This window comes from Micropterus salmoides, unplaced genomic scaffold, assembly GCF_014851395.1.
Source record: "Micropterus salmoides isolate LMB-PRFRI ecotype aquatic unplaced genomic scaffold, ASM1485139v1 Ms_hic_scaffold_9, whole genome shotgun sequence".
NCBI lineage: Eukaryota > Metazoa > Chordata > Actinopteri > Centrarchiformes > Centrarchidae > Micropterus > Micropterus salmoides.
Genome location: NW_024044681.1, coordinates 25,050,448 through 25,062,802, shown reverse-complemented (window position 1 = coordinate 25,062,802; position 12,355 = coordinate 25,050,448). Strand labels below are relative to the sequence as shown.

The 12,355-nt window shown below is 37.0% G+C and overlaps 1 protein-coding gene across 1 annotated transcript; it reads right to left on the bottom strand.

The window, feature by feature from the left end:
- Nucleotides 1–885: 885 nt before the first annotated feature.
- On the bottom strand, nucleotides 886–11,658 carry pdha1a (pyruvate dehydrogenase E1 subunit alpha 1a). The gene is made up of 11 exons (XM_038707865.1): nucleotides 11,504–11,658; nucleotides 9,668–9,736; nucleotides 9,409–9,582; nucleotides 9,050–9,176; nucleotides 8,840–8,931; nucleotides 6,858–6,950; nucleotides 6,068–6,223; nucleotides 4,769–4,840; nucleotides 4,621–4,688; nucleotides 3,884–3,992; nucleotides 886–2,887 (listed from the first exon to the last, which is right to left on the bottom strand). Exons 1-11 carry the CDS (start codon nucleotides 11,549–11,551, stop codon nucleotides 2,723–2,725), a joined length of 1,173 nt encoding a protein of 390 aa, XP_038563793.1. The 5' UTR covers nucleotides 11,552–11,658; the 3' UTR covers nucleotides 886–2,722.
- Between the last annotated feature and the right edge of the window lie 697 nt (nucleotides 11,659–12,355).

Below are 12,355 nucleotides of genomic sequence, written 5' to 3'. Positions count from 1 at the left end.
AATTGGCCGCCTGCTTTGACATACCATCACTATAGTTTTAGTCTGCAATATGTAAAGAACATTATTTAGTTTAATATAAATGAGCTGTGGTGTAATGTGAAAAGAACCTGTAGGCTTGTAGATCCGGTAAGACCAGTAAACCGTGCTCTGCACACAATGCAAAGGAGTGATCTAAAACCAACCAGCCAAACAAATAAACACTCCTTTAAATGTAGCACATGTACAAAGATTAGAATCTAATAAAGGTTTAAATGAGCTATTTTGCATGGAGTCGTCACTTACAGATCCTCAGCTGTAGCCATCGTACCTAGTTCTTTATATATTTAGTTTTTAAGCTAATTACCTAAACATAACAACTTCACATGGCCTCATGGCAAATTTACTCCTGATCACACCCTTAATTAACTCGTAATCTAAAAACTGGTAAATTACTTTAAAATTGATAGAACTGCGGATGCCTGAGGGTCAAACTGCGGAGAAACCCAGTACAGTAAGATGGCTCAGACGATGCCTTGAAAAAGATCTGTTGTCCAAGGGGAGAGTTGATCTGGGAGTGGATACCTGGGCACTGTAGCTCACAATGGAGTACTACAATTGTGTACGGCTACTTCTGAGAATCAACACATCAGTCTGCAGCTCTATGTGGCATTTATTTCTGGTTTTTAACCATCCATCTGGTCCAGTCACTTTCCCTACCCGTATATAAAACTGTTAGATTTACAAACCATGACAGTTATCCAGATGCTAATTTGACAAATCAGCCAAATATCAGTAATAATAATGTTGGCTTGAACAGAGATGCACTCACTGGTTCACTCAAGAACAATGTAAATGTTTCAGACAATTTACCCAACAGCTGTACATACAAAGAGTACATACATACAGTACCTTACAGTCTTTTTATTACAATGTGCACATACATAAAACCAATGTTTCCATGACGACCACCCTCAATGTAACAGTTTACTACACATTAAATATTCACACTGTAGGCATTTTCAGGTGTGATATGACAGGTATTGACATTTTAAATTTTAGTTTGTCTTCTTATTTGACTAAATACTTTTCACATTTCAAAGAAAATACCCTTCCCTTCAGGCACCCTTTAAAGGGTTACATACATTGTTGCAATGTTTACAACAAATACTAGTGAATGACGTGGCAATTTGCTGCTAGCAGTACATGTTGCTGTTTGTATTTTGCTACCTGATGTGTCAGTGAAGAGACTTTGTTTTTACAATGTTTTTAAGTAGTTGACAAGAAAAAAACTGAAATTTAAAATGTCCATGTACCACTGTGCATTTGAGCCAATAATGTTCCACTGTGGACCTATCGGAATATCACAAAACACTTACTGAGCAAAACGTGGCACATAAAGCCACTGAAACTCTCTCAGCTGAACCAATACTTTACCCAACATCTCCCTTTGATTTGCAAAATTTAAGTGATTAGCTAAAAGTCATTATGTTTATGTTCACAGCTGGTTCAGCTTGTGGTCATTTTGAGTGTAAATATTTAGGACAATAATTATCCTCCCACAAGTACATCAGAAATTGAACAAGAGCTTCTGCAAATAGATGAAAATGAGCAGTTAATGTTTATGTCATGTATCTGCAAAATAACCATATGTATACTAAAAACACTTTTTGAACATGTCTTGAAACATTTGGCTTTTAGATGCTGTTCAACTTGGATTGCGACAAAAACATGAGACGACACATTCATCCTCTAAAATCAACAAGATCTGCCAGGCACGTTTGGTTTGGCAAGATGAATTAAAATATTTCTAACCTTTCCCTTGGTATTCTTCACCCAACTCATATACAGTATATTGAAAGAAAGACACATGGAGACATATTGAGAATGCGGATAGTAACAACAGCATTTGTCCTGCTGCCTTTGTAAGAAGGTGGTTAAATAAATAAAAAAAAAAGACAAGAACTAGTTAACTTAAACTTAATGGTTTATCGCGTACACTTGTATAAAGAGTACAAAGGCTTTTTTTTTTTTTTTTTTTAAAACAGGTCAGTCACTTTTTGAGATTGGACTGTGATGGATGAACATTTGCTAAATTGCACCTCAAAAGTGACCAAAGGTGATCATCAAACAAGCAACTTCAGAATCTACTAAATATATTCACTTTGGGGTCAGATTCACAAAACCTTCTGAAGATAAAATATGCTAAATGCTTAATGTTAGGAGAACCCAACATGCTTTAAAAACAGTAGTCATTTTGTGAGCTTCCCTTTAAAATAAAATAAATATAATGACAATGACAGGAATTGATTTATATATATTTTGGTGCATTTTCTGATGAGTTTGCAAATAGTTCAATACCATTACAAAAAATATAAATAAATATGGGACAGAATTTCATGAGACTTTGGCATCACCGTGACATATGCTAACAAGGTTTTGACCACCGACACCATTTAAAGATGATTGAACTTACATTTCCCTTTGTAAGGCTTTGTGTTTACCGTGAACATTTTTGTAGCCCAAAATATCTTTGACTGTGTCTGCATACAGTTTTATTCTCAGAACATCTTTGTGAATCTGGTACCTGCTGTTTAAATGTAAACATTAAAATTAAATTACTTGTTGATGCTTTAAGCTCTGGGTCTGAGGCACAACTTTATGGTACATTTCATGATGTGTACGTATATGTGAGGGGCATGGGGAGTTAATATATAATAGACATCATGAGATGATGAAAAAAACTTTAGCTAACAGACTTCAGCTTGCTCCACGGGTGCGTGCCACGCACCTCCACTGGTGGATTGTTATAAAACATGTGGTTGCACAATTCTTCCAGTGGGGGTTCAGGATCTGTGGTGGCAAACTGAGCAGCATCTTCAATTTCCTTCCTCACCTCCACATCAATCTCCTACAGACACAACACAGGTAAGACAGCCAATTATTCTGAAGTACTTTGCTGCCTGATAGTTACAGTACATCTGCATAACCAAGGAAAATAAAGTCATTCATACAGCTAGATACAGAACTGTATAGAGTAGGGTGATGAGACAGAAGCTAAAACCAGAGAGACTAGCACTCACTTGTGTTTAAACAATGTACTGCAGCTTTGTGTGCAAACGCTAAAACAATATCCCTCAAAAGAGGATTGCAGATTGGAGTTTAAGGTCTATATTTAAAAATTTTTAAATACTAAATTATGTCACAAACTTGTTATATTCCCTAATAACAGCCATTGTATCCAAAGGCACTTGGTAATAAAGAATATTTGGATTAGGACAATACTCCTTTAGAAAACTCAAGACCAATTTTAAATCCAATTACCACTTACCTCGGGATAAGATAAATGTCTTTCCAGCAAGTGCTTTATTTGTAGACACGTTGTCATAAATGTTTTTAACTACATTTTTAGTACGCAGCTCACTTCCTCTCATAACATACAGTCCTGAATCAAAACTGACCACAAAACTAAATTTATTTCTATAATACTGTATTACTTGTGTTTTCTAGATGAATTACCAGGCGATGTTAGTGTGGTTGGCTGCATTCATGACCACCTCAGAATGTTTGGTTGATTATTTTGGTAATATGTGGTTTCTATGCCATTACCCGAAACACACTTTAATTCCAACTATTAAGGGAGTCATAACAATAAAATATAATAATAATAAAATATATCTCCCTTCGCGTCTGTCTCAGTGCATTTTTGGAATTATTCAAATCAACTTCTTCAAGTCTTGTTGAAAGCCCATGGTGGGACACTTGGATTAATACATTTTAAAAATCTAAATAAAATAAAAAAAAGGATTTAAAAATGCTAAAAGGTGATACAGAAATGTTAACTATTTCCGGAGACAACTTGCTGTAGAAGCATTTTTTCATTTTACATACTAAAAATAGTTTCTACCTTGAGCTCCTCCACGCTGGCCATGTTGTTGCTGAGCATGCGGTCCTTCAGCAGGGAGATAGGGTCACTCTTGCCGCGGACCTCCTGGATCTCCTCACGTGTGCGATAGCTGAAATGGGAGAGATTGGTGCAGGGATGTTGTAGGTATGAACTAATATAATATTTATGTTTTAGAGCCGACACCAAATTCAAGTGCAAGTACTGGAAAATCTTTATTACTAGCAATGAATTACTTTGTTAGTAATGCATTGCATATCTTTCACTAACAGCTATTAAAATAAGGTTAACTGATTTGGGGTCATTCTGTAAAACCAATCAATAGAACAAAATTTAAGTAACTTTGCTATGATTTGTTTACGTTTCTCATGAGAAATTCCTCCTGCCTTATTTAAGCCAGGCATTTGTCTGCTAAAGCCAATAGCAATATTAGTGTCTGCGTTAAGTCCATCCCTAGCATCCCCATCCCAAGGCCACTACAGCAGGAAGGAGAGTACATGAAGACTACTGTGGGACAGTGGTAGAAGCAAGGGGCAACAGCACAGCGAGGATAACATTTGTAGGTCAGATTATTATTAATACATACATCCAAATAATTAATAAATCAATTAATTCATTAAAGTGTTTAAAGATTATCAAGAAATAGTTCAATTTATCAGTTACAGCAATAATTAATATCTAAATTCTATCTAATTAATGTAAATTAAACTTTACAAAAAGGTCAGGAGGTGACTGTGTACCTGATACCAGGATCACTCATACTGTGTCCATGATAGCGGTAGGTCTGAAGTTCCATGAGAATGGGACCCTGGTCAAAAGGTAGGACAAAAATGATTTAGCTGAGACAAACACACAACCACTTTATATAGTTCAATGTTTTCAACTGACCTTCCCAGATCGGCAGTGATCAGCTGCAAACTTGGTCGCTTCCCGAACACACAGAACATCCATCCCATCCACCTGGACACACAAACAATATCCCAAATTTCAGTGAACTACTGTGTGCCCCTTTCAGGAAATACATTATAGTAATTTATACTGAACTAATCATATGGACAGCAAAAGGATGTCATTACTAGGTGGATGAAATGAATGAGTGACTGGCTACTGTATATACAGGGTACTTCAGGTATTGTATATGGAAGTATGGAGTGGTACTAGCTTTGTATTATATTACATTGCATTCATTGGGCAGCAAAGCAATGTTAAGATGTTGTTATAACCACAGATATCTAGTTAGAATTTACAAATGAATTCATTTTATTGTATACCGTAAAACTTAATAACCCGGGCTTTTATTTGCTAAAATCACTGAATTGACCCTGTCTATATTTGGGACAGGTGTCCATATGGGACAGGCCTTTAATTCCTTTCGCACAAAACTGAAATAGGCTTCTATAAAACAGTTTATTTTTTTCGAACAGTATGAAATAATCAAATACGTTTCATTCATTTGATCTAGCTCCCAGAGACAGCTTATATGATTTTGAAGGCAGCAACTTAACCAAAACAACAACAGGGTGCAGGATTAGAAAAGTGTGGCAGATGTTAACTGACAGAGAGCAATAACTTCACATGACAGGATTCATAACTTGGATTAATTTTTATGAAAAGCTGTTTTGATTCTTTTGATCAGTGGACCCTTACTGAGTAAATTTATTAAATAATTAAGGAATGGACAAATTCGGACTTAACAAGCTTCAAATGTAATGGGAGTCAGCACTTTTTTTCTCCTTTTCATTTCCATGCCGGTTACACCGGTAAATATATATGAATTAGACTTTGGGGGTTGTTTTTTCTGTTAAATTAACTTAACGACTGAATTGTGGAGAATCTAATGGATTTAATGATGCGTAGCATGGTCAATATCTCAGCATGTCCATACATTTAAACATTAATATTCCTATTAAAGATCTAAGCAGCTTAGAAGCGGCTAAAGCGGGTGACCCGGCAGGGTTTAAGAAGTTTTATACATCCAAAGAACTTAACATAAAAACCAGACCAGGCGTTTAATAGAGGCGTGCGTTTATTTGTCAATGTTGTTATGTGTTCACACACCAGGCCAGTAAACGGGGGTAGGCGGTCAGTGATAACTATTTGGGACTCGGCTATTAATTGAAGTTTTACGGTAGTCAGTTTTATCAGTGGGGGACAGAGTGGGTTTAAATACGTGAGTAAGAACAGTACCCGGAGACCAGGGATGTAGTCTCCTCTCTTGAAGTAGTCTGTGCTGGCTGCAGCTCGCTCCACTGATGTGCCCATGCCATACCGGTTGTTCTCACAGATGAAGATGGCGGGCAGCTTCCACAGTGCTGCCATATTGTAGGTTTCAAAAATCTGACCCTATGAAATAAAAATGATTATTTTTAAATGTGGTATGGTACAATGATATGACAATGTTAGCTTACATTTGAATTATACAGCAAAGTGCATATCATTTTCAGTCTGTTTAAATAGACAGGTTAGAAAAGGTCTTATTTTGTCTGAGTTTCATTTTTTGGGGACTATTTTCCCTTCTTACAGCAAACTTGTGTGTATTGAGCAGCCTAGGTTAGCTCAGTTACATGATGTCTATAAGATCAGCAGCAGCTAAGACTCAAAAGTAGAGAAACAGACTATTAAACTTATCCAACAACACATGGGTGGTCTAACTCAACTTCAGTATAATGCATTTATTAATAAGGTTTACAGGCACCCATGATGACATACACAGTGCTTCCACAAGATGCTTTTTGCACTTTTAAAAAACTTGCAACTGTTAATGTAGGGGCAGCATGGTGGCCAGGTTAAAATCTGCTTGGTTGGATTCAAGCTGATCCCTGCAACCCTGAACAAGATTATCAAGTTAGAAACTGGAGGAACGGATGAATGACGTAATGTAGTAGTAAACTTTAGAATGATTATCCCCTACTTTTGCTATTGGTCCCATTAAGTTATCAAACAAAGCTACACTAAAATGTAGTAATATGTGCCATACCTGGTTGGCAGCACCGTCTCCATAGAGGCTGACACACAGCTCGTTGTTGCCCAGATATTTGCAGGCCAGAGCCACACCAGCACCCAGGGGAACCTGAGGGGAATACAGATATATGTGGGGGTTACATCACATCAATATTAATGTGTGAAAGTGATAGTTTGAATTACATTACAAGAAGCTGCTTCATCAAACAGTCTTATGTTGATGCAGGTATATCAGGACAAAGTTTCTAATCCTTCCATAGAAATTGATCAAAACAACAAACATACAGAACAACAACACATGGATACACTTTTTAAATTAATCACTTTTTTTTTTTTTTTTTTATAAAACAAAGCCAATATTGTCTTTTATGTAATTTGACTGTATGTGGTAATCTGACACCTATTACTACCTTTGAGTAGTGATTCCATATTAATAATAATAATAATAATCCTTATTTGTAGAGCACTTTTCAAAAACAAGTTACAAAGTGCTTTAACAAGTGTAAAGAATAATACAAAAAAAAGATAAGAGCATGAAAATTTAATATAAAATTAGTAAAATACAATAAAATAAAAGGGATAAAAAAGTCAAATAAGATCGGGAAAAGCTCTCCTATAAAAGTATGTTTTAAGAAGGGACTTAAAAGAGTTCACTGACTCAGCCGACCTGATTTCCTCGGGCAGGCTGTTCCAGAGCCTCGGGGCCCTGACAGCAAACGCTCTGTCCCCTTTAGTTTTCAGTCGAGACTCTGGAACAGACAACAGACCTCTGCCCGAGGATCTCAAGGTACGTGCTGGTGCGTATGGGACTAAAAGGTCAGAAATATAACAAGGCGAGAGGCCATGAAGAGCTTTAAAAGTGATCAATAGAATTTTAAAGTCAATTCTAAAACATACTGGGAGCCAGTGTAATGAAGCTAAAATAGGAGTAATGTGGTCATATTTCTTTGTTCTGGTTAAAAGCCTGGCAGCTGAGTTCTGGACAGTCTGGAGTCGATCAATAGATTTTTGGGTTAAACAGGTGAAAAGGCTGTTGCAATAATCCAGGCGTGATGAGATGAAGGCGTGTAAAATAGTCTTGGTGTCCTTAAAAGTTAACATAGATCGAATTTTAGCTATATTTCTAAGTTGATAAAAACATGATTGAACAAGCTTTGTGGTGTGCTGCTCGAAATTTAAATTACTATCAAACCAAACACCAAGGTTCTTTGCCACAGGCTTAATGTGATTTACTAGGGAACCAGCAGATGGCAGTATTTGATTGCCATCTGCTGGGACCCGATGACCAGGATTTCTGTTTTGTCTGAGTTCAGCTGGAGGAAATTATTTGACATCCATTTTTTAACTTCACAAAGGCAGTTGTTAAGTGAACTCAGCATTCCAGGGTCTGTGGATCTGACGGGCAAGTATATTTGTGTGTCATCAGCATAAATATGAAAAGAAATGCCATGTTTATGGATAATATGTCCAAGGGGAAGCAGATACAAGGAAAACAAAATGGGTCCTAAGACCGACCCCTGAGGCACACCATATTTAACTGGACAGAATGAAGAGACATAGTTGTTTACAGACACGCAAAACTTCCTATTTGACAGGTAGGATGAAAACCATTCTAGAGCAGTACCAGAGATTGATGCAGGTTGATGCTAAGTGAGGAAATTAAGTTTTAGCTCCCTTTTCTCCATTTCAAATTTTCTTGCCCTGAAAGGTAAGTCCAGCCAAAGTCTGCTAACTTCCTGTGGCAAATAATTATAATTCTGTCAACTTCTGCGTCAGTCATTAGACTGAAATGGTCTCCAGAGTTCAATGACAACTCGTGGCATTGAACTTGGCAAAACACAGTATCAAGATTTTTACCAATGTCACCTTCCTTTATTTCCACAATATCAGTAAACACTATGAAACCAGATCCACTAATTAACTAACTAACCTGTATTCAGGCACAATAACTATCGCAGTTACATCAAACAAATACCCTGCTACACTTCAGTCATGTACCTGAGCTCCGACAATTCCATTTCCTCCATAGAAGTTTTTACAGTACATGTGCATTGAGCCTCCTTTGCCCTTTGCAATACCTCCTCTTCTGCCTGTGAATTAAAAACAAGAACATGCAGGAGATGAAAGAGCTGAGGTGAAAGAAAAACAGAAGAACAATTTGCATCATGCAGCTGAAAATGTCACAATGTCTTAGCATCGCAGATTCACCGGTGAGCTCCGCCATGATTTCCTTCACAGTCCCTCCTCTGGTGTAAGTGTAGCCGTGGGCGCGGTACGCAGTGATCAGGTGGTCTGTCAAATTAATTCCCGCCTCAATACCAACAGCACAGGCCTCCTACAAAGAGAACAGTTTGACATGATATCTGGATGTGCATACATATGTGGATCTTTTAAATATTACTACTTACTGAGCAGCTGTAAGGTAATATGTAATATCTGGTTGTGTTTTAGGGTAGGCTTTACTTTAATGCCAATTAATATCCTTTCCATTGTAGCAAACATAATTACTATATCACTGAAGAGAAACTATCCCTACATGTTTAGTAAAAAATTATGGTGCTCTCAACCTGGCCGTCATATAAGTGGCAGAATCCTCTGATGATCTTCTGCTTATACAGCTGATCTGCCTTCAGCTCCATACGCCTTATGGTCTGCATGGTGCGGTAGTACTGCAGACCCTCATCCCGAGTCATAACCACCTGAGTGGCTGGGGCTTCATCCAACTTGTGAACGTCACATTTCTAGAGGGAAGAAAATACCCATAGCAACACCAACTGCCAAGTGCATTGATCACTCTTGCAGAAAATGGCAGTGTTTGAAGCTTACCTTTATTTCAAAGGAGGCCTGGGTTGTGAAGTCAGCATATGTACGCGCTGACATGACCACTGCAACTCCCTGCCATGGGAGAAAAAGAAATTAAAAAAAATAAAAACGACAGACACAAAAGCTTTCACATCTGCTATTGTATGAAATGTTTTAATACTAGAGACAATAAGTTTCAGTATCTTCTTATTACCCACTTAATTTAAACATGTTTTCTACAAAACACTTTTGTCCATTAAACAAAACATAATCATAAGTGCTCATTTATGAAATGTGGTCTAAAAACAAATCAGGAACTACCTGGCTGATTGTAAGTAAACAAGATTATGAGTTGGACCAAACATTTGATGGCAGCTTTCAGTACTTACAGTTTTAGATACTCAATTTGGTTAATATCTAAAATCTGCTGCTATTTATTGACACATAATGCTGATCTGACCAGCAGGACAGAAATAAACACTGCTTCTGACAGAGCACGTGCAAAGATATTGGTAAAATAATCTCCTAAAATATAACTGATATCCATATACAGCCCCAGTGCCATGTTAGACAACATACTGTGTTACACAAGTTTCACAGCACATTACCCCAGCCCAAATAACAACAATCAGAATGATGTGAAATAATAATAATATTGTAAATAAACCTGCCTAATGAAGTTTTTCAAGTTTTTCTTGAGTGTAGCTGAACATACACTGGGCAATAAACACCATTTGTATTAATCATTAGTGTTCGACTAGTGTGGGTTTTTCCATTGGCAGATGTCAATATTTAGAGAGCAGGGTGAGTGATGGCCGATGCAGAGTACAATCTAATATGAATGGTTATCTTAGCCAGTAACATGTTGTTTTAGATGGAATATTTATTAATTAATGAAATACAAAAATTACTTGGGTTGTGCTGTAGACTTCGGAGCGTGGAGAGCGGGGTACAGTCAGAAATGACGTCATTGAACTGCATTATTCTCTAGGGTATAACAATATATTTAACGCTAGACAATGTAATGGTTTTGAGATTGAGATAATTTGCTGTCATCAGAATGAGAAACAGCTTTACTGCCATGTAGTTTTTACACGTACAAGGAATTTGGTTTGATAAGTGCCAGACTTAAACACACACACACACACACACATATACATATATATATATATAATAAATAAATAAATAAATAACTGCAGAATGGACAAGATGTACAAGTTATAACAAAATAAGATATCGGCCTACCAATATCACTATTCATTATTGTGATAAATCTGAATACAGATAATTCAAATGCATTTAACCATTCCACAGTTTGTTGGTAGATCTCAGGAAATCCTCAAAGACCTCCTAGCTAGTGTTCTGATAGTTAACATTAGAGCGAACGTCTTGGGAAAAGATGTAATAAAAAGGTACATAACGCTGACATAACTAGTGTTTCTAAGTAAAAGTCTATATATGGAGTGGTATCTCATTCACTAAAGCAGGAAAATAAAATTTTTTGACAAGCTGCTTCCATTTTTCCATCTCTTGGCAGAATTAAGTAACTAATCTTTAAGCAACTTACTAACTTAATGCTAGCTGTCATAAACAGCTGTGAAAACAGGCCCCGACTCTGAAACATATACTTAAAATGTACATGACTGAGTCTTTACTTACCAAAACACTGAAGCTACCATCAAGAGTTTAGATGTATGTGCAGACTAGCTGTGTTAGCCCAACAAGCTACCATCTTTCGGCCTTAACTTACAAGGTCAGCACAGCGATGACAGTCTTGTTTTGGGTGAACCCCGCAGGTTTCAGAGACTGAAATGCGGTGTTTGGTGAAGACCGCTCATAGTTTGAAATGTGTGTACTTACATTTCTCTGAGCGCCCGCTCTCAGCACGTTAGAGATATTGGTCAGCATCTTCCTCAGCTAGCTCACCACAATCCCGACACGGCACTGCTCCGTCCTTCTGCCAGGCTCTGTCCTTCCGGCTGCGCTTGCTCTTCTTCTTCTTCTTCTTCTCTGGCTTAAATAACGGCAGCAAATACGCTACTGCCCCCACTGCTCCTCTGGTCTGTCTGCGACAACACATGCATGAAAGAATCCCATTTTGAATTAAGTAAAAATGTGGGTTTTTAGGTATTATTATTATTATTTATTATTATTATTATTTATTATTATTATTATTATTATTATTATTATTATTATTATTGTTGTTGTTGTTGTTGTTGTTGTTGTTGTTAAATAACTGAGACTCCCTGACAGTCAGTTAGAATTGAAGAAGCCTCTTCCAGGAGAGATGAAACAACTTCAAGTAATTTGCTTATGTTATGTGGGCAGTTCACTAAGAAATATCTTTTTTGATTTGCCAAACAATATGTCATGTTGTGCTACATTGTGACTTTACTTCTGTTTGGGTTCAGATAGAGCAGGATCTATCCCTGTAAGACCTCTTATGAACAGAGTGTTAAAAAATGAGAATACACAATAACGTTAATCCTAATAGATTTAGCTTGGATTTAGCAGTGATAGTGCTGCACACAAAAAAACTACTGTCAACACCAATCACAAATAGATAGAGCATATGAAAATCCCTTACATTTACCATGTTTTACAGCTGGAGTCTTTGGAATCCCGAACAGATGTGTGACAATTTGAAAACATGTTTCACAATGTAATCTTTTTTGAGCTGACCTTGAGAACACACCTGCTTGCTTAATGTTA

What these genes read in the sequence shown, in the direction of transcription:
- pdha1a (XM_038707865.1), bottom strand. Translation starts at nt 11,551, where the DNA reads ATGCTGACCAATATCTCTAACGTGCTGAGAGCGGGCGCTCAGAGAAAT. An exon ending in AGGCCTCCTTTGAAATAAAG is followed by an intron (nt 9,583 to 9,667) that starts GTAAGCTTCAAA and finishes TCTTCCCTCTAG; the next exon opens with AAATGTGACGTTCACAAGTT. An exon ending in ATCACTGCCGATCTGGGAAG is followed by an intron (nt 4,689 to 4,768) that starts GTCAGTTGAAAA and finishes CCTTTTGACCAG; the next exon opens with GGTCCCATTCTCATGGAACT.